Raw genomic sequence first — 22,194 nt, 5'->3', positions numbered from 1 at the left:
TGTAAAGGTTGAGCATCTTTGAGCTAACATAAAAGCTTTATTATAAAAAGTATAGAAAACAATAATGCTCATGTATACATGAATATTTTATTACTGACTCCCTGTGTAAGTGCATTTTCACTTTAAATGTCATAAACACTTCAGTGCATATATATTTTGTACAAAATTTGTACAAAACGATTTCAAGATAAATCAGACTTATTTTACGTGTTGTGTTCGTTTATTTAAACATATTCAACTCAAAGTCCTTCTCTCAGCCTGCTGCTCATCTTCAAGTGACTCTGTTTCCCTTCAACTGGCACCTGTCAGCCTCAGTGTCCAGGCCCACTGACATGGCATCTGGCTGAAGGACAGCTGGGGAAGGACAACCCGCAGTCCACTGGGCTTCACTGGCTCCCACTGCAGAGACCCATAGCCGAGAAGCACCACCTTGTTTTAAAAAAGAAAAAAAAAGAGAGGAAACACTCTATGGACATTTTCCCATATGGAATATGGAAGTTAGATCAGTTTATGATATGTGGAGCATTTATTAAATTCTGCCTGACATAAATTTGACATAATCATTATCGTGGAATTGGATTTAATTGCAGTGGACAGTTCTCATTGTTTTCTGTCTCATTCATTCAGCAAAAGAAATCTATTAAGAAAATAATTACCAGATGAATTGATATTAAACATAACCATAGCCTTATGTGCTGCTGCAATTACTTCTTTAATAAAAAAAAATAACCAAAGTATGTAAGGTATGTATTTGTGTCAGATGGTATGATTTGAAGTTCTATAAAATGTGATAAGGCATGAAACTCATCACATCCAAAAGATCACGACAAGTCTGTGTTATTAGTGACCTCAGCTTAAAACTAAGTAGCTAACAAAAACTTATTTAAATCAATTGCTTATCAATTTTTACTACCTTTATTGAAAAACCTCTCTGTTTAATGCAGAGTAGAGACTGTAATGCAGCTTAAACAAGGATTTGTATACATAAAACATGTTTGACAGATCTCTCAAATCAGTTTTCAAATGATTGTGACAAAACTTGCTCTTAGTTGGACATTTTGCAGGTGAAAAATAAGCTTCTCGTGCTCTTTGTTGGACAAACTATTTCTAAATTAAACACTTCTTTTCTGTGACATTTATCTACTGGAATCCTTGGTACTTAACAGTTGCTATAGATACCAAAACCGCTCTAAGTCCTACTTTGGTCTTACCTGAGTCTGTCCTTGTGTAACCATAGGTTCATTCAGAACTACTGCACTATCATTGGGCCACTCGAGTAAGATAGCAAAGATGGCCTTTTCCTGTGGTCTGGACGTGTACCTGGTGAAGATAAGCTTGTTTAATATGAATAATATGAAAAATGCTACTATCAATTTACAGTATAGGCTGCTGTGTGAGCAAATAAAATATATTTAACAATATCTGATCTTAACACTTCCAAACCAACATAATAAATACCTGTGTCGTCATCATCGACAAAATTCCTCACTGTACTGACTTATTGTAATATTGAATAGATAGAGTTGCAGGATAATGCTGGATTAGTTTCACCATATTTTATAAAAAATATATAACTAAAAATGAATTGTGCCCCCCTGGTATGTCTGTGAGGCCAGAACTCAATTTTAGTGTAATCATTTGTGCCAATCACTTACAAAAGCTAAATTCATCAGTGCTGCACTAGGTGACATATTTCTTCCTCCTGAGAAATGTGTTACCCTGAGTCACTCAATCAATCTACCATGACATTCTTTTCATAAGAGGATTTTTGCAACTCAGTATTTTGAATAAAAAGAAAATGTTGTTGTATATGTATACTATACATTTTCTTGACCTACAGGCTGATAATGGAAGCAGGTATGTTTTACTGTAAGTCAATATCTATTGTAAGGCTCACCAGATATTTGGGGTGACACTGTCATTCTGAGACCGCCATGCTGTTGTGTTGTAGATGGCCTCTCCATTTACGTTCAGCCACTGACCCACTTGCATCAGACGCTCCTGAAAGATTGGGGCGATTCGTCCGTCGTGTGTGGGGCCAACGTTCATCAGCAGGTTTCCCCCACAGGACACGGTCTCCACTAATGTCTGAAACACACATGCACACGATTTTAGGGTGATGTGTAGGTGTTGGATAACATCAATATCAAGTTGATTTTGACACATCAACATACGTCCTCCAAATAAAACCATCTACAAGCATGTAGACTGTACTATGCTGTGTACCATACAAATCAACTTGGACTCTTTTTGAGTATTTTGTGACTAACTATTTTTTTTTAACTAAAACATTTAATTCAGATTAACTTGCTGCCATGTTTCAGAGACCCATGCAAAAACAGTTGCAGAAATTTATGAAGAAGAAATATACTTCTAATGTTCTCCATGTTATAGGTTTCATTAAAAACTTGATATTTACTTTTAAAAAACAAACTAACAAAAAATCTGAACCCTGTCTTTCTTTTTCTGTGTATTAACATGTGTTAAAGCTTTCACCCCTTTTACAAGTGAAGCAGTGTTAGAACTACTGCATGTCTCCAAAGTCAACAAAATCTAAATATTTACACCAATGTCTGTCTTACATCTTTAAAGTAACTGTCACATTTCAAAGTGATTACAATTGATTTGGAAAATAATATTGTATTTGCTGCATATATGTTACTGAATGTGAGTGCATTCCAAAATGCCACGCTCAGCATCCCTTGCTGGTTCTTTACACAGATGGTAGAAATATTCTCACTGATCATGGCTGACATTTTAAAAACAAGGAAAAGGTTCCGCCCTGATTAAATACTTCAACTGTATAGTCACAGTAAGCAAAAATGTCCAATAAGACATTTTACTAACAAATGAGGATTCAGTTTTACATGGACCAGTTCAACAGATTGGATGTGTGATAAAACATTTTGAAGGTTAATGAGATTCTCTCACCGCCACAAGCTGCTCGATGGTGAGGTAGTCACTGAGTGGAGCATTACGTCTGTAACCCCAGGACTTTTTATCTATGGTCATGCAGTTTTCCCATTTGTGCTTGAGCAGGTGTCCTGGCTGGTAGCGATCAGCACAGGTGTAATATCCACCGTGCGTGCATATGGAACCTGAGCCCCACCGATCATTTGTCACCACAGTGTCTCGCACAGGACTTGTGGAAGTAAAACACATTTCCTTCAGTTCGGTTTTTATATCTAAGGTCTGAAATTGGCAAATGCTGATTAATTTGCTGTTCATTACCTGTCATTATAGAGCCAGGCTAAGAAACCTGTGCTGTTCCAATATTTATCAGGTGCATTTCCATCCCCATCAGACCACAACACATCTGGTTTGTACTTAACGATCAGCTCATAAAGCTCAGGCAATGTTTTACTGGAAGGAAAATAGTTTGTAGTGAAGGCATTGGCAGCATCCTGTTCAAAGAGTGGATTAAACCATTCGAAGAGAGAGTGATACAGCCCTAAATGCAGGTCACTGTTAGCACGGAGGGCACTTGCCACCTCTTCCACCACGTCTCTCTTAGGTCCAACATCCACTGCATTCCAGTTCCAAGAGGTTTTTGAGCCCCAGAGCGTAAAACCTGAAATATATATTAAGAAATAATACATCTTCTGCAAAGCCGAAAGGATGCAGCATGGTACAGTTGAGTGGAAAACTTTGCATCACCGTACACTGAAATGGCAAAAAGAGTAAATAAAAAGTTTTTTTTAATCTATATAATATCTAAAACATATTCTGCTACTACAAACAAAAATGTTCAAGATGTGTATAAAAAGAAAGCTGTAGTAAAATATTGATAATTACATCAGTGCAAAGGTTTTAAGCAGTAAGTTGTTACTGTTTAAACAAGATATAAAACTGACTTAATGCTTAAATAATGCAAAGTGGCAGGATGTCGATCATTTACCTTCATGGTGTTTTGTAGTCAGGACAATGTACTTTGCTCCGGATGAGGCAAATATGTCTGTCCATTCTTTGGCATCAAAGAACTCAGCAGTGAACTGTGGTGCAAAATCTTCATACTTAAAGTCGGGAGGATAATTCCTCTGCATAAAGTCAACATATGGCTTTAGTTTTTCCTTCTGCCAGTACCACCTGGAACGGCAAATGAATGAAAAAGCCACTTAATAAAAGGGAGCAGACGTGTTGCACGATGTAGCAAATGCACTTACTGTCTATAAGACAGTCTGAGAAATAAAATGGGTGAAGTAAGGTGGAGAAAAATACAAGGCTACATCGCCAGGTCTGCATCATGTACTAATGTGAAATGTGTTACAAAATTCTAAGCATGTTATAATACCCTATAACACCCTGTAATCAGAACTGGTTGATGAATAAACTGAACCTTGACATAGAACTTGCCTTTGTAATAATGGTGTAAACCTTGTAAACCTATTATCACCTAGTCACATAATGTAGTGGATAGAACTGAACAGCTAGTTTTTAGTTCAAGCTTTTTCCAAGTTCTAGTTGAACTGTTACTCGACCAACCTATATGGTTGAGAGAATAACTCAATTTCTAAATCCGTAGGTTAAGCACCTGATTGTTTTGCGTATGACTGCTGCCTAAAGAAAAACACTATTTTGAGAGGCATCCCCGTTCGCCTTTAACGTTTAAATCATGTTGGAACGCTAGAAACGGGGAACAGAACTTACCAGAACCACTCGCTGCCGAAGCTCGGGACCGAGAAGACCCCCCAGTGTATGAAGATACCAAACTTAGCCTGGTCGTACCAGTCCGGCAGCGGTCTGGAGTCGATGGATTCCCAATTCGGTTCGTATTTCCCTCTGCTACTGCCGATCAACAACAGGATCGATAAAAGTGAAAGGGCACTTAAAAGCCCCATTTCAGGCGGAAATCACTCAGTTTAACAAAGGAATCCGAGAGACCTGGTTCACTATCACATGATAAAGGTGACGAAAAGAAAATCACATGATATAGAAAAAGGAATTCAGAATATAAACAATGGTACTTCAACGACAAACCAGACACGTTTGATTTGCTGCCCGCAGCGGTGACGCTTAGTGGTCAGCCAATCAAGTTTAAGACACATGGGAAACGCAGCCTTCTGATCTCGCGTTAAGTCCTGGACGCATGCGCAGTTTGGTTATCTTCCACGCAAAGGCTTGTGTTTTGGTTTTGGAACGTCACAAAGTTCGCATGCCTGGTTTTGTAGACTGCCACTGTCATATCTCTGCGGGGGATTTTGACAAGGTGTTACTGCGCTTTAAAATGATGCAAGTGAATATTGTATGTGTTACATGTTTTAAAATAGAGTTAACTTTCCCTCTTTTTATTATCAGGACATAGATGAGGTGATTGAGAATTCAAAAAAGGTGACGAGCTAACTCTGCTTACAAATATTCAGAAAGCTTAATGTCGTTTGTGTATGTGTGTGTTAGGTAATCTCTTTGCTTTAATGTCCACAAGGCCGGATTGTTGGCGCTCTTAGCTGTTGCAGAGCATGCTGGGGAATTTGACAAGATCATTGCCCTGTCACAGAGGTAATCACAGCATCATGACAAGATGGAGTACATTGAATGTGTGTTATTGTGCATACTGACGTTTTCTATGTGTCTTAGGTACTCAGGTTTTATTTTCCCCTGCTTAGGAGTCCACCCTGTTCAGGAAGTTTCCCCAGAGCAACAGAGGGGTGCTTCTCTCAAGGTATGATCAAGTTTAAGGGGTCTGTTGACCCAAATGCCGTGGATACGGTATGTAGCCAGTTTTTATTTGAGGTGGTTCAGGTTCTACCAGGCTTTACCTCATGCACATCCACCCACCCATTATCCAAACAGTTTATGCTGTTTGTGGTCACAGTGTTGCTGGAGCCTATCTCAGCTGTCACAGTCTTTAAAAGTCCTGAGACAAAGACAAACAGCCGTTCATGTTCACATCCATGCTTATAGAGGATTTAGTCACCAGAGTAACTTGAGAAAACCCACACAAGCACAAGGAAAAATTATCACACTCCAAACACAAAGGCCCCAATTTCTGGCTGTGAGGCAGAAGCACAAACGGCTCCACCACTGTGCTACACCTCGACCTCACCTATTTAATTTGTATTTTCCATATTAACTTTTTTCCTCTGTGTTCTGTTTTAACGCAACATAGTTATGCTTGTTTGGAAGATGGATGATATGGCTTAAACAGATTTAGTGCTCGCAGTTTTGAAATCGGCATTTCTTTTTAAAAACAGTGGCCACATAGCGTTGAATGGTCCAAAGAAAACGCTGATAGTACTTACAAATGTCATTTTTTTTATTGGAACAGCTCTTGGTTATCTGGGATAACGGGCATTGTTTCTAGAAAGGTAATGATTGTTCAGTATAAAATTTCATTGCTTTGAACGCTACACAATCCTTTGTTGTAAAAGAACTGAGTTGCACTAACACTTAATACAATAGTATTGTAATGTTGGGTTAACCAGTTCTTACTTAAAAACTATGATTCACTTGTTTGTTTATGGGTTCAGTCACCATGTTACAGTATAAAAATTTTATATTTTTATCTGTCCTCGCAGGATCTAGATGCTGCTCTACCTCTCATAGAGAAATACAAAGACCATCTTGTGGCTATAGGGGAGGTAAAGATTTTGTCTCTCTGGTGTGAATGAATAGCAGTTTTCTGTCCCGTTTTTCATTCTTTTACCTTTACATAACAGTGAGCTCTTCCTATTTCTTTGGTTACAGGTTGGTTTAGATTTTACCCCCAGGTATGTCAGCAGTGAGACTGATAAAGAGAGCCAAAGACAGACCCTCGTTCGTCAAATCCAGGTCGCCAAGGAGCTGGATCTTCCTCTGTGAGTAAAACGTGAATGTAGGAAGATGTTAGAACAGTCATGTTCTTTAATTTTAGTGGGATGTGTTTGTTTACAGGCAGATTAACTAGAATATATGTATAAATACAATATGTTCATGTGTCATAAGAAGATATTCTCATGTATTGCTGCTTTTTAAGAACATTCCGCAGGCTCCATATTTCCAACTTACCCTTAAAATGTCTCTTTTGTGTGTGATTTATTTCCAGAAATGTTCATTCACGATCTGCTGGAAGACCAACCATCCACCTTCTCAAAGAGCAAGGTAAAGCGCTAAAATTATACTCTCATTTCACCTTTGGATGAATCACTTGCTTGAATATTTGAGAGAAAACCTGCAGTTCCTCTGGGATGTCACTAGGTGTCGAGAAAGCCCTGCTTCATGCATTTGATGGCAAACCATCTGTTGCCATGGAGGGAGTGAAGGCTGGCTATTTCTTTTCTATCCCACCATCCATAATTCGGAGTGAACAGGTACAGTAACACAATTTCTTCAGACAGTGTTGCATCATTGCTTTGTTTTAATTTCTTGGCATTATCACATTGAATGTTATTGATTGTTGATGCTTTCTTTTCCACTAAGAAGCAAAAACTTGTAAAACAGTTGCCACTGGAAAACATCTGTCTGGAAACAGATTCACCTGCTCTGGGTCCAGAAAAGCAGGTGAATTATTTGTTCACAATTAGGTTCTGACCTGTGCTGTATATACTGTATAGGACGTTTGTTAAAATTACCTAATGCACGTGTTTTTGTTTTATTAATTTATCAACGTCTCATCCATCTTTTGTGGTCTGAATGCAGGTGAGAAATGAGCCAAAAAACATCTCCATTTCTGCTGAGTACATCAGTAAGATCAAAGGAGTGTCACTGGAAAAGGTGATGGAGGTGACGACACAGAATGCTCTCCGACTCTTCCCGAAACTACAGTTGGCCATCAGACCTTGACACAGCCTTCAGTGTTTTTCATCAATTAAGATGTTGATATATATACCCACAAACTTATGTTAACTTGAGGACCATAAGTAACACAATGTGGATGTCTGATTAAACTAACGTGCCAGAAATAAAAAACGAAGGAAGGTGAATTGAGGTCATTTGCACTTCTTATTTCAATGTTGCCCTTATAATTAACAAGTGATGCATCATTCTCAACAGCAGCTGTTAAAGCCAAACATTAATGGCCATAGTTGGACGGAGCATTGCTGTTTTTAACTGCTCCTCAGAAAGTCCTGAACTTGTATTAAGCCGTTTGTGAAATGTTTTACAGTAATACCCCCCACCAGCTGAATTTCACAGGACACACGCCTTTAAGAACTGTTATTACAACCTTTCAAGAACAAAAAAACTGTTCTAGTCCAGCGTTTCTATACAGTTTGCCAATGTCAAACAACTATGGTCACAATATAAACCTTTTTTCCTTTCTGATTCGGAGAATTCATAACTGGAATGGGTAAACCCATTAAATCCAACAATCTCAGCTGGGTACTGAGAACACAGAATCTTCAACCTTTTGTTGTCATGCCAGGTCTGAGGACTTGATCTTTATAGGTTCGGTTGGAGATATTAACAAGAACCTTGTAAGACGCTCTTCGTGGATTATTATTTCTCCCACCTAGAAATGGGCTATTTAACTGTCAGCCTCTGTTCCAGCTTTTAAACGGTTAGCCCTTACTTATTAATGTGAGCCACTCATTAGCAGAGTTTATTTAAGTTCTGTATTTGGTTGATCCATTATAGGATTTGGATCATCTCTGTCTTCTTCTGAAGGAGTTAATGATTTGCCTTTGTCTTGTTCTGAGTTTTTGCCCTCTTTTTTTCCCGTCAGTGTGTTCAGCCGCAAACTTTAGTCGCACTTGAAGCTGCTGATTTTGGAGCAGGGGCTTCTTTCTTAGACGGCAGCCTTTAAGTCCGTGACGACTGTGGACACTGACGTCCTGAGTTTTTACTTAACCCTCCAAACTACCCTTTTCTCAGCTGACGGCGACAGTTTGGGTTTTCTTCCTGACCTCGGCAAAGTGACTACATCTCCCAGAAACTTGTACTTCCGTTCCGCCGTTTGAACGGATGATCTCAGAATCTGCAGATCTTTTAGAAATGGCTCCGATACACAATCCTGACTTCATCCATCCTCTTTCTCAGATCTTCACTGAACTCCCTAGATTTTCCCATTGTTCTGTGATTCGGTTAATTTAATCAGTGCTTTAAAAGAACTCATTTTATGCTGACAAAGAGATGCTACTATTTGTAGTCAGTCACTAACGAGAGGGTGTTGATTCTTTTTCTTTTCTTTTTTGTACTAGTATTTCTACTGCATCAATGTTCTTCTACTCCTACTCAAACTACTTCTTCTGGGTTTTTTTTTCATAATGGCAGTTATCAAGCAACGAACGGTGCATTACCGCCATCTTCTGAATAGTGGAATGCGTCAAGCCAATAACTATTAACTATTGCGTTTGTTCTTTAAAAATACCCAAACCTTGAAAGGATCTCAGATTTGACCACCAAACGTTCCCCGCCTGCTTTGAGTGAATTTCTTACTGATGTCCAGTTCTTCCATTATATTAGAATAGTTCGGCTTTATTTTGCTACCATAAAAAGACGCTATCCTTGATTTCCACTTACCCCCTGGTGGACCTACCTGCTGGATTTTTAGGAAACCTGTCTCCTTTCTCATTGCCCCTAGTGACCCCTAACGTTTTGAGATATTTACCAATACCATTCTCAATAACTTAAGGTCAATACATTTTTTCATAATTCTTCGGAATATATATTTACCTTTAAATTTTACAGTACAACATTTCTTAAACCAGCCTCATTCACGCATAAAACTATATGCGTGTACGTTCTTTGTACAGCTAATGGGAAAATCTTCTGTTTCTGTTTCCTGTGTCTCACAACAACTTCAAATTCACGAAAACGCCTCAGTAGTTTAAATACATTGATTGTAATAGTCGGAAAACCATCCATTTTGACGAACAACACGTGCTCCCTGAAAATCCCGGGTTTCCGTTCGCTCCTGAACGCAGCACGTGTGCAGTTCAGGGACCGCCCTGAACGGACACGTAGCCCACACACACCGAGCAGCCAGCGTTACTGACAGGCGGTCCAGCCAGTGTGGGCTTTTGTTGTCACTCGGGGCTAATGGTTGAACTTTGCCTCATTGGCCCGTGTTTGCTCCACTTCCCCCCCTCCGGGCTCGCCTCGGGCAACATTTGCATGTCCTTCAGCGTGTCGCCCGCACCGCCGCCGATCTGGGGCCAAGGTGTTTACAACAAGTTGTGTCAAGTCAAATCAAGGTGAGCGGCGGTTTGTGCCGCAGTCGGACAATGCTCGCTGCGTGCACGCGGAGTTAAGGGTCGTGGCTCGTACCGCATCTGTTGGTGAGTAGAAGTTAAATTTCCTTCTCTTCACGGTAACTCCGAGTCATATCCGCCACAAAGTTTTTTTTTTTTTTCTAACACTTAAGGTTTTTTTGAAAACGTTTCTGGCTGCATGTCTGTTTTTTTTTTATTTCAAAGATGTTTATCAGCGTTTCGTTGGGTGGTTCTGTCCTTTAAACAGGGGAGCATGGGCTCAGTTGGCAGTTTATTAGGGACACCGATAATATTGCAGTCTAACAAAACAAAATCTAGCTTCCTTTTAATTTATAATGCGCAGATTTGATTTAAAATTGCTTTAGAGCTGCTTTGAGTTTAACTTTATGGTAGTTGGGAAAGATGCATAGTCGACCACATTTATATCAAGGAGGCTTTCATAGCCATTTGTTAAGCTCCAAGAATCATTACCTGTTATTCTCCTGTGCTCTGCTAGATGCCTACACTTTCCTCTGGCATTAATAAAGTATCTATCTATGGGTCTCACAGTATAAACTACATCTTCCACAATGGCAAGTTAAATGACCCCTCTTAAACTGTTTCACTAAAAACCAAACATTTGACCATTCATAATGGGAGCTTGGTTTTAGTTTGGTGTACACATTGATGAACTGCTCAGCTTTACTCATTACACACATTTTAGCCTAAAATCAACGTGTTGCTCAGGCCTGATGTCATTCCTGTGCAGGGCTGAACAGGACGACACCATGACCGGTGACGCGGTGGTCTGGAGGGGCCTGACGTGGATCAAGCAGGCGGCCAGCAGAGCCCCATCGTGCAGCCTGCCCGGCGCCGGGAACCAGAGGGTAGTCAACTACCATCGCACCACCGGATCAGCGAAGGTGAGCAGTCAACCGTGGCTTGGACCGCCGTGCAGAGTGGGATAGTGTTTCACATGCACGTAGCCCTCGGTCTGTTTCTCCCACCTTTATTTCAACAGCACCACAGCAGCGGTGACCAGGGTTAAGAGGCGGTTAGTGCCAGTTTGTACAGCCGAACAATGTTTTTTTTCTTATTTTCTCTCCCATTAATCATCACCAGAGCATAATTAAATCAAACCCCCAGATTTAATCATCTCACCACAGATGTAAACAATTACAGAGCACTAAAGTTCAACACACTTAAGCAGTATAGTTTGATTTACATACTTAACTTATGACTTCTCCTGAGATGGTAAAAATCATGTGTCATTAGTTTAGTCTGTGACGTTAGTTTGTTGAAAAGCCAATATTGTCCCAATTTCTGTGCAGTGTTTCATGGCTGTAAACCTATTAAATGGGTTCAGGACGAAAAGCAGGAGGTGTTGTGTTCATGTTGACGCATATTATGGAACTTAAACATTTCCAGAAAATACTCATTGACATGGATTTTTAACAATTAATCAAAAGACTCATCAGCAGAAATGTTTATAATAAACCCCTAATTCAGGCCATTTTTAAGCAGAAAATGCCCCAAATTCACTGGTTCCAGGTTCTCAACTGTGCAGATTTACAGATTTGGTTGGATAAACCATATATATAAAGCATATCTAAAGATACGTACGTACACAGGCTTGATGCATGATTTATCTTATCTGATCACCAGCGAAATGACAGTCAATACTCTGATTTTGTAACCCCATTGAGAAGCGCATGCATCAGCACAGGGACCTTGCAACACCTCCCAACAAACCACTGCTCGTTGGATCTGGTGTCTTATTGTAAATTTTGTCCTGACAAGTTCTTTTCAGTTTTGTCTAAACCTAATTACTTCTATTGCATTAGAAACACTAACTAGCAACTCCAAATAACTACAGCCGCCACCTCCATTAAGCAAAAACATGCTCAGGAATATCACCACATACGCAATAATGGAAGGCGAGCACTATTAGTCACTTTGCATGAAGCCACTTGGTGGAGTAAACATGGGGCATTTGTGGTGAAGGTGTCAGCACCAACTTAGTTGACTCATGTTTTGTCATCCAGGAGACATTCCACAAACAGCACGAGGCCTGCGTCCACAGAGCCACAGCAGCACACTTTCAGAGATTCTCAGCTGTGGGCGCTTGTTTCAGCACCTGTTTGACTGGAAGCGGCAGCGTCAGTCAGGGGACCCCCACTGGAAGGCCCAGCACTAAGAGGCTAAAGTACCACAAGAACTGGTCAGACGAGCTGTTCGGTGGACATGCAAGGCTATTTAACCAGGACAACTCCACCGTGGGGCGGTTGACATCAGAGGACATCGATAAAGCAAGAAACGCCAAGAAAACAGACATCAAGCAACATAAACAAGTGGTATTCAAGAAAAGATCTTCTTTTTAATATTGATCATTACTTCTTACTTCAGTTCTGTGGTTATTGTTTCAGCAGCGAGTTTTGTCATTTAGGTTCGCTGTTTTCTTTTATTTCAGCTCAGTGAACAAGCCAGAGAGAGGAAGGTGCCCGTCACACGGATTGGAAGGCTTATGAATTTTGGAAGTATGTGTTCTCACTGCTATATTAGTGACGTTACACCTGCTGGTTCAGATCACAGCCAAGGAAAAGTGACACCACTATTAACACAGTCCTCGTTGCCACAAAGGTCCCAGTTTAGTTTCAGAATCCCCTCAACAGAACCTGTAAGAATGTAAATATTTAAAACTCCTGCCAATGTCCCCTTCAGGAAGGCTTTGGACTCCCGGGTGCTCCGGTGCCACGGCCGCTGCCCGTTTTAAATTACTTGCAGCTGCCACGAACTGTGAAGGTGTGATGTTTTATGAATGTGAATCAGACTGAAACAAAATCTTATACGCATATGCTCTGCAAAAATATAAAAGAATTGATCGAAACACCCAACACATGAATAACTAGCAAAGTGAAGCTTTTTTTTCACCTTCATTGAAATTTATGCTCAGTTTTAATGCCATATTCTTGCTTTTTTATTTGATTGTTATTCCTTATTTTAGAGCTCTACTATTTTCAAATACTCTCCTGAAATGTTCCTGAAAGAACAGTGTAGTTTGTTACTAATTAGAGGAAACTAGAGGTTTAAAGTTTTGTTCATTTTATTATTTACTGTAGAAATAATTATGGAGTGAAAATGTATTATTTATTTATTTATGATTGGACACTTATTCTTTATCATAGGTTGTGTGTTTGTAGAGATATTCTGCATTTATTAATAACAGGAAATTTAGCAACCAATAATTATGTGTTTTACAGTTGAGGTTGAATGGTTACGAACACCTTGGCTAAACGCTTTTAAATTTCATACTAATAGAAATAATTTTAAATTTGAGCTTTTATTTATTTGATCACATTCTCAGAGGGTACAGTTTCTTTAGTTTGCATGCACTTTGTTACTCTGGTGACACTTGGAGTTGGACACTTTTGGCCAATTCCTTTTGGCAGAAATCACACAACTCTGGTTTATTTCTGCCACATCACACCACCACACCAGCTTTCTTCTTCCTCGCAGCATCAGTTTTAGGAATTGCACTGCTTCCTCTTGCAGCAAAACAACCCAGCAACATGATGATGCTGCCACCCTTTGTGATTGATGGTGCTGATGTTATTTGGGTTACACAGTTTAAAGACAAGCCCACCAAATAGTAACAACGTGCAACTAAACATTGACAATGTTATAAGTTAAAGCTGAAATTGAAAATTTTTTCTACAGTTATTCTGAAATTTCACATTATCAATATAATGAAAATCCATAGACTCTGACTAACTCTAAAAAATAGGCAGCAAATTAGCAGATTTTTTATTTTTTTTATAACCACACAAAGTAAATGAAAAAGTATTTGTTTTATCAGCTTGATGTATTTGAAAAATCCTAAAAGGACCCTGACATTTTCTTTGCTAATAACTCGGGACCAAAATTTTGACATGAGTTGTGCAAACAAGTTGTGAAAGTGACATTGGCAGCACTGTCACTTCCTCCAGAGCGGCATTATGTAATCATCAGTGATGGGATGAAGTCCATGCTCCTCTTTTAACTAGTTTCACACGTAGTGTTTTTCTCGTACAGTAGTTTATGATAACGTAGAGAGGGAACGCACTGATGAGGTCACTCACCGGTTTTCCAGCACTGACTGTAAACTGTTTGTAGCGCTGACTCCTCAGGTCTGGAAATACAGGAGTATCAGTAGCTGAGAAAATATTTAAGGGACATGTCAGATTCCTGTTTGGTAATCCAGCTAATATAAAACATGTCATCAGCCCGCTTCTCGTCAAAGGGCAGCACACTTCCAGTAGTGTCAGTTGTTTCTTCCACTCCATCTTGGCCCATGTTTGCCTCCCTGAACTCTCAAGGACTCGGTTGCTGTGTTGCTTTAGGTTATTAAACCCCCCTTCGGTCTGGTTTCTGATTGCTGTTATCACCTTTTTGTTGCTTATCAGTTGCAGAACTAAAGATATCAGTTAAGAAAACAGCGTGGGCACTCAATCAAAAACTGTAGCCTGCTTGATAATAACTTCACCTCTCAAACACTTCCTGTCTACTCAGAACGTTTATGAGTCATTATTTACACTTTCATTTTATATTTTGTAGGTCTGGCAGTTGGACTTGGTATTGGGGCACTTGCTGAAGTGGCCAAGAAGAGGTTTAAACCCCAACAAGGTGGTAAGTGGAGGATGCTTAATTCATTATTTGGTTCAATGTTTGCTAATGATAAGATTTAAATGTTAATATTATGACCCACAGGACTAATGCGGTCAATCCCCATGATGGGACCCTCAACATGTGAACTTGTTTTATTCTAAGGATCCATTAAGTCATTTGGCTCTACTGTAAGGTTTAAAATGTGTGGATACTGTGCAGAATCACTACAGGAAATGTGTTGCAGAATATCAAAGACTATCCAAAAGTTGATGTGAAATTCTTTGTCATATTCTCAGTTCTCCTCCCTTATTATTTGTTCTGGTTGTTCCTGATTTACAATAAACAGCAATTTTCTTCTCTCTTTCCTCGCTGCTTTGAATTAAGACAAATTAAACACACGGCCTATCCAACAGAGTCGGTGCCTAAAGAATATTTATAAATTTCAGCCCAAAGCTTTCTGAACAGAGATTGGTCATTTAATGTAAGAACTGAAATGAAGAGTTGGTGCTTATCAATTCTAGTTTTGCAATTCCTTCCTCTATTAATGCTGAATTCAAGTCTCTAAGTTTGTCAGTCCGACATCAAAAAGATTGCAAATCTGTAATTTGTTGTCGTTGCATCTTTACAGAATATTGTATACTTTTTTTATTGTTTTATATATAGGTAATAATAAGAAGTCCGTAATGGACTCAAGTGCCCTTCTCTCTGAAGCCAATGCTGAAAGAATCGTCCGGACCTTGTGCAAAGTTCGAGGCGCTGCTCTAAAACTTGGACAGATGCTCAGTATTCAAGGTGAGGTATCATCCAAACTGCTCATTACATTAAGGAATTAGCTTTCAAGGATTCAGTACAATCTGACATGACAAAACTCGGGGACAGATACTGCTACGGCATGTTATGGACAGTAAACCCACATGTATCATTGTGCAAATAAGGGTTCAGCTTTCATCAGTGACCAAACACACACAGTAAACAGGCCCTTCAGCTTCCCCAACACTTCAGCTTGCATCTGATTCAGACCCAATGTGGCAAACAAACCAGATCCTTCTACCAACATGGAAATGTCATCACTGAAAATAAACCTTAGGCCAGCTGAACACAGCCAGTGCCATTCCAGACGAGCTATTGTTGGCAGTGGTACCTGCAGTACAGCTCTTAGATCTCTATTTACCGTTACAAGTGAGTCAGAAGGTTCAAATATCTCTCAAACACTGGTAATTTATCAACATTATCATTTTTTTCAAACATGTTTTTTAAAATTCCCAAAGTCCAGTTTTTGGAACCATTTTATCACTGAACTTTGTTTTTATGCATCAGCTGAAGATTCACTATCCCTCGAATCTGTGGCTCTCCCAAAGCCTTTACTCTTTACCTTTCAGCTTATTATTTTGACTATTAAGAAATGCAGCTTCACTGTTTGGGTTCAGCCTTAGCGATTTTAATCTATGCTCAAGAATAACTCAGCATTCTGACGAAAAACGCACTATGATTAGAAGTGTGAAATCAGTTACAACATGAATATTGCATTATTAGTAAAATAATGCAATAGTCTATTTTTACAGTATACAACAAAACAGCACATTCTGCAAATGACTAAATGACTCAGTTATATCATGTCACAATAATTTTTTTAGTTTTAAGGTACATTGTAGAATAGTTAAATCTTATGTATAAATAAGAAGTAAATGGTAAAACTTTATTGCAGTTTTCAAAACTGGGTTTACAAAGACACTTGCATGCATAAAAAATGTAAAACATCAGCATGGATACACATTTCATACATATACTGCACATATAACCTAATACACATTCATTTACATACACACATCCACATACCCGTACAAAACAGGGTCAAAATGAGTCTGAAGCTTTAACCAAGAGCGTTTGTTCTGTTGATCTGAGAGCCCTTAAGGGTCCCATAAGGGATCAGCCGCTCACTAATATATCACAGAGCCAAACTGGTTAGATAAGTTTAAAACACGGGCCCCCAAGGTACAGCAGGTGAGTACAATTGTGGTTTCCAGTTAATTGACCGCATGAACTCCAGCTTCCTCAGATTGGGCCTGTGACACTTGTTAGTGGTGGAAGATGGCACAGGAGCATCAGTCAGAACACAGTTGCACACTGGTACCAGAGAGAGCACCGCTAACAACAGGAGGTGCAGTAACTGTTCTTATACAGTGATCACTGTTTAGACATCCTTGCACTGAAAAGCTGATGGGTTCATAATTTTAACTTGCCACGGGGTTATTGGTAGAAATTGGTCCTTTAGTGGCTGAACAGACAGTGTGAAGGACACTATGTGAAGTGAACCTCTGTGGATGGTGTCCAAGGGGAAAAAACATGAATCTTTGCCAAAGAAAAGAAGCTAAATAGATGCTGGCAGGGCACTCAATAAAGTCAGATCAGCTTCATGCAGGTAGGTAGGTCGCACTAATGGATGCCACTATGAATGAAAATTCGTTAAATCCAAGAACTGAATTAAAGTAGAACACCGTCTACGGTGCCCTTTTACCTAAATATTTTAACAATGCGTGTACATGAATAACTAGTGTATTATACCAAATATTAAGTCGCCATGTTTGACTGAACTATCCTCCCCTGCTTCTCTCCCAGATGATGCTTTTATCAACCCTCAGTTGGCCAAAATCTTTGAGCGCGTTCGACAGAGTGCAGACTTCATGCCCACCAAACAGATGATGGTAAAGTACAACAAGCGGTTGTTTTCTCAGTAATTCAGTAAACCAAGTTCATACATAATTTTTGGGGGGTTTGATTTGTTCTGCAGAAAGTCATCGCCGGTGACCTCGGCCCAAACTGGAGGGACAAACTGGAATACTTTGAAGAGAAGCCATTTGCAGCTGCCTCGATTGGTCAGGTGCATTTAGCGAGGCTGAAGGATAGAAGGGAAGTAGCTATGAAGATTCAGGTAAGAGTGTGTGTGTGTGTGTGTGTGTGTGTGTGTGTGTGTGCACTGCACAGAGGCAAACTGTGACAAGCTACACTGAATTTTGAAAAATCACACAAGTCTTTTCTTTCAGTATCCTGGCGTTGCAAAGAGTATCGACAGTGACGTGAACAACATCATGACTGCTCTGAGCTTAAGCAACACGCTGCCTGAAGGTATCATTGGCGGAGGGGGTTTTATCACTTTTATGATAACTGCTGCTATTGTCTGATGTCTGAAACTTTGCTATAGTCAATACACTGACTTGAATGTCATGATTTTCGCCATTTTTGACGTCTGCCCTCTTTATTAAAGGTTTGTTTCCTGAGCACCTCATTGAGGTCATGAGTCGTGAGCTGGCTCTGGAATGTGATTACATAAGAGAGGCAAAATGTGCCAAAAAATTCCAGTAAGTTGTTCATGTGTGCTTTGTATGTGTGAGGCCCGACCTTTGTTTTGAACCCCTAAATATGAAGCTATGTCTTCTTGCATTTGCATATTTATTATAGTTATAAAATATGTCAGGTTTTACTTTTTGGTGTTTAAAGTATTAAACTGCAAGATCCTCCTTTTATTTTTGTATTAATCACTAGTCTTCACTAAGCAGTTTCTGCTGCTTTGTTTTTGCAACACACTTCCCAGAATTCACTTCTGAATCTAATGGTATATAGTCTTTTTTTTTTCTTTTTTTCTCTTTTAGTGTTTTTCTAGGGGCCACTGTTTTCTGCCCTTTTAGTCATGGTGGCTCATGCGTTCTACAAAGTAGTTTTTATTTATTTAGCGTTTATTGGAAGCACTCTGCTGTGGTCTAAAATGTTCAAGTCTAACACTTTCTTTGTCCACTTTATTTCCTTGAGAGACAATAGTTGTTCCGGCTGATATAAATTCAGATGTAAGCAAAAAACGTGTTAAAGTTTCACAGTGGTCAATTTCAAGCAGCTGGTTTCAGCAAATCAAGCTCTGATTAACTGAGTGTACTTTACCTGCTCTACACCAAAGAGCAGGAGAGACACAGTTAGCAATTAGTTGGTGAACATAGTGCAGCCTTTATTAGATGAAGAACTAGATATTTTCCCTAGGAAACCAAGAGAGAGATAACACAAGATTAAATATTGAATTTAAACTTACCTGATGGAAACACAAGTTAATGAGTGTTAATGTTGCTCTTGATCTGCTGGCCATGTAAGAAAGCTACTGTTTGTAAGAGAAAGCAATTGTTTGATGGAAAGTTTGAAATGATCAAATTACAAAAATGCTCCATATAAAAAAAGGCTTTGATTTGTAACCAGCTTTACATCCCAATCAGCACAGCGTTAAGATATCCTGTTGATAATGCTGCTTTATCGTCCCCTGCTGTTTGGGGTTTCAGCTGACCTTTGCTGTTTGTGTTGCAGAGAGCTGCTGAAGGATCACCCGTTCTTCTGTGTGCCTGACGTGATTGACGAGCTGAGCAGCCAGCATGTCCTCACCACAACGCTGGTGCCTGGTTTCCCTCTGGACCAGGCCACTGACCTCCCTCAGGAACTCAGGAACAATGTATGTCCCCAGAGCTCCGCTTACAGCACAGCTTTCACCCTCATGCTGCCAAGATGCTGCATGTACATTTAATTGTGTGCAATACAGAGATGTACTACATTTGATTTTTAAATAGTCACGACAGCATGTTATGTTGCTCATTTGTGCTTATCATGATTCACTTACATTACACACAATTTGTACTTTATCTCAAACACGTTTCATTGTTTTCCTGTTCTTGACCTGTGTTTAGATTTGTGAGCAAATCTTGATTTTATGCCTGAGGGAGCTTTTTGAGTTCAGGTACATGCAAACAGATCCAAACTGGTCCAACTTCTTCTTTGATCCACAAACTTACAAGGTAAGTTTGTCTCAGTTACTTCATTAAACACACCACAGTGTGAAGCGTTTTTCAAATAGTCCTTTGTTAATAAGGATATGTTTTCTGTTTTCGTGCATTCAGGTTGCACTGTTGGATTTTGGAGCTACTAGAGGATTTGATAAAACCTTCACAGATTCATACATTGAGGTGAGAAACAGGAAAAAAGTGAAAACTTCATAGCACCAGTTGTGTGCGACCTTTTTAAAATTAATACGTTACATACGAAATTATTCTGTTTTTACAAAGAATCTATCCAGTAACACATCCTGAAATCTTAAAGTTTAAATTGACTTGCATTATATTGTTTTTCATTTCATCCTTGGAATGATGCAAGAATGTCTAATGTAATTTCTACACAGTAGTAACAAGAAATACCGTCTTAGTAACAGGAAAATATTTTGGTAATATGAGGAAGCTTTATTGCTATAACTAGAATCATTAGCTCATGTACCAGCTTGTATTATATAAAATTCATGAAACTTTATGAATTAATAACTGTTTCCCTCATCAGGTTATTAAAGCAGCAGCTGATCAGAACAGTGAAGGCATCCTGCAGAGATCCAGAGATATGAAGTTTCTGACAGGATATGAGTCAAAGGTAATAAACTTGACACCCTTTTCACTAGAAACGGACACAGTTGTTAGTCAAAGGATGACCGTTAACAGGCATCCGTTGATCAATTGGTGCTAACTTTAACCTGGATTCATCACTTTAGATGTAATCAAGTCCCAGCAGATGAAAAAAAAGGACTTAGATCCTATGTTGTTCTTACACACCAAAACCTTAAGCAGAAACGTCAAATGAGAAAAGAATCCATGTGCAAACATTCAGATGGAAAACATGAAATAATCAGTGAAATGTGATCACAAATAGTTGTTTAGTGATTCACTCAAAAATGCTTTTATCAACCTCTACTGGTCCCCGGGAGCAATTACAACAACAGTGACAGCTTTAGTTTCCTCTTCAATTTGCTCTCAGCTCTAGTAGAATAGATTACTGGAGCAGTAATACACTTATTATTAATGCTCAATTGTCATATGTTTGGCTGTAACAAGGATCATTGGTGAAATTATTTTTTAGGTTTATTAAAGAATTCAAGTTTGTTAAAAGTAGCATGTAACTCACTACTGGTAAAACTAGAGTTACACTTCATTGGTACAGTAGCATAAGGTTGATGTGAATACAAACAGAGGCTTGGAGATTGATACACATTTTTCAAACGCTGTTCTTTAAATAAGAAGTCACAGTTGGTGGATCTTAGCTTAGCACATAGACTGGAAACGAGGGAAACCTGCAGAGTTTTGAGTATTGATTTAAATGGTCTAGTCCATAACCACAAGAGTATGCAGTTATCTCACATTAAAACAATTAAATCCCGGATTTCTAGTCCACTTCTCAAGTGGCTTTGAAAAACTGACATAACCGGATAATCTAACCTAGTATTATAACATCCAGCATTACTCAGTTGATCCTCAGTTTAGTATATTATGAAATACAGGGGCCAAGTGAATATAGAAATATTCCACAGCCAACCAACTGAAACAGCAAATTGTTGTTTTTACACTTTGCCTAATCTGTGCCAAAACCAAACTACATATACCAATTTAAGAAGTTGCCTTTTTCAGAGGGATTTGTTACCGTTCTACAGAGCCAGGGCACAGTAGCTGTTTCCAGTCTTTGTTCTAAGCCAACGCTCTTCTGGTTGTTGATCATCAGATATGAGAGTTGTTGATTTTCTTGTGTTTCAGCTTCATTTCTCCCCAATATTGAACTTTAAAGCCTGTTGTTAACTAATGTCTTGTAATAAGGCGATGGAGAAGGCCCATGTGGATGCTGTGATGACCCTTGGCGAGGCCTTTTCTTCGGAGGAGCCCTTTGACTTTGGATCTCAGAGCACCACTGAACGTATCCACAGACTCATCCCTGTGATGTTGAGGGAGAGACTGACGCCGCCTCCTGAGGAAACCTACTCACTCCACAGAAAGATGGGTGGCTCCTTCCTCATCTGCTCCAAACTAAAAGCTAAAGTTGCCTGCAAGAACATGTTTCAAGAGGCCTACACAAACTATTGGAAAGATGAACACCCTGAGCCAAAGCACTAGCTAATACTGGTTTCTCCAAAAGCCCGTTGAAACTGTGGGACTCTTGTGTTATTTGTGATATACCGCTGATATAATGATGCTGATATAACAATTAACTCACACATTCTCAGATGTGAAAGTATGTTTGGGACAGATTTATCCAGATATTGCCTAGGTTAAGGGTTTTTTTTGTTTTTGTTTTTTTTTTTTTACTGTGGTCTGTTCTACGGTCTCATCAAGTAAACCGGTGAGCACATAAAACATAAAAACCACGAAGATTGTCAGCCTTTTAAGAACGATTTCATATCTGTGTGCTTTATATTCCATTTTACATCTCGACCAGGACTTCCATCCAAACTTTGTATCAGGTATAATGTTTAACTCTTGTATTATTTTCATTGTTTGAATATGTTGTGCATAATGTACAACTGAGTAATTTAGTGACTGTATGGTTTGAGAACTGTACTGACAGATTGTGATTTGAAATAAATTGTCCCCGATGATGCAAAAACAAAGCT

General features: G+C 39.2%; 3 protein-coding genes across 4 annotated transcripts; 2 read left to right on the top strand and 1 right to left on the bottom strand.

Annotated features, from left to right (window-relative positions):
- Positions 1 to 2: 2 nt before the first annotated feature.
- fuca2 (alpha-L-fucosidase 2) lies at positions 3 to 4,993 on the bottom strand. Its single transcript, XM_067480306.1, has 7 exons — positions 4,648 to 4,993; positions 3,899 to 4,086; positions 3,232 to 3,571; positions 2,932 to 3,142; positions 1,898 to 2,088; positions 1,212 to 1,320; positions 3 to 429 (listed from the first exon to the last, which is right to left on the bottom strand). The coding sequence occupies exons 1-7, from the start codon at positions 4,836 to 4,838 to the stop codon at positions 292 to 294; spliced, it is 1,368 nt and encodes a 455-aa protein (XP_067336407.1). The 5' UTR covers positions 4,839 to 4,993; the 3' UTR covers positions 3 to 291.
- Positions 4,994 to 5,072: 79 nt separating this feature from the next.
- LOC137101639 (TatD DNase domain containing 3-like) lies at positions 5,073 to 7,898 on the top strand. Of its 2 annotated transcripts, none has more exons than XM_067480319.1 (10): positions 5,073 to 5,206; positions 5,296 to 5,328; positions 5,423 to 5,496; positions 5,575 to 5,659; positions 6,516 to 6,578; positions 6,685 to 6,794; positions 7,022 to 7,077; positions 7,174 to 7,286; positions 7,396 to 7,476; positions 7,615 to 7,898. In XM_067480319.1, the coding sequence occupies exons 1-10, from the start codon at positions 5,087 to 5,089 to the stop codon at positions 7,756 to 7,758; spliced, it is 879 nt and encodes a 292-aa protein (XP_067336420.1). In that variant the 5' UTR covers positions 5,073 to 5,086; the 3' UTR covers positions 7,759 to 7,898. The 2 variants fall into 2 exon arrangements, with proteins under 2 accessions (XP_067336420.1, XP_067336421.1); XM_067480320.1 differs by having other exon boundaries at positions 5,074 to 5,206; positions 7,399 to 7,476.
- A 1,949-nt stretch (positions 7,899 to 9,847) lies between these two features.
- On the top strand, positions 9,848 to 22,191 carry coq8ab (coenzyme Q8A, genome duplicate b). Its single transcript, XM_067480302.1, has 15 exons — positions 9,848 to 10,193; positions 10,876 to 11,029; positions 12,152 to 12,460; positions 12,577 to 12,643; positions 14,700 to 14,771; positions 15,414 to 15,542; positions 17,367 to 17,452; positions 17,539 to 17,679; positions 17,792 to 17,873; positions 18,013 to 18,106; positions 19,092 to 19,233; positions 19,466 to 19,573; positions 19,676 to 19,741; positions 20,106 to 20,192; positions 21,404 to 22,191. The coding sequence occupies exons 2-15, from the start codon at positions 10,895 to 10,897 to the stop codon at positions 21,695 to 21,697; spliced, it is 1,812 nt and encodes a 603-aa protein (XP_067336403.1). The 5' UTR covers positions 9,848 to 10,193; positions 10,876 to 10,894; the 3' UTR covers positions 21,698 to 22,191.
- The last annotated feature ends 3 nt before the right edge of the window (positions 22,192 to 22,194 follow it).

The sequence above is a fragment of the Channa argus genome, chromosome 16 (assembly GCF_033026475.1).
Source record: "Channa argus isolate prfri chromosome 16, Channa argus male v1.0, whole genome shotgun sequence".
In the NCBI taxonomy this organism is placed as follows: domain Eukaryota; kingdom Metazoa; phylum Chordata; class Actinopteri; order Anabantiformes; family Channidae; genus Channa; species Channa argus.
This window is presented reverse-complemented; position numbering and strand designations above follow the sequence as displayed.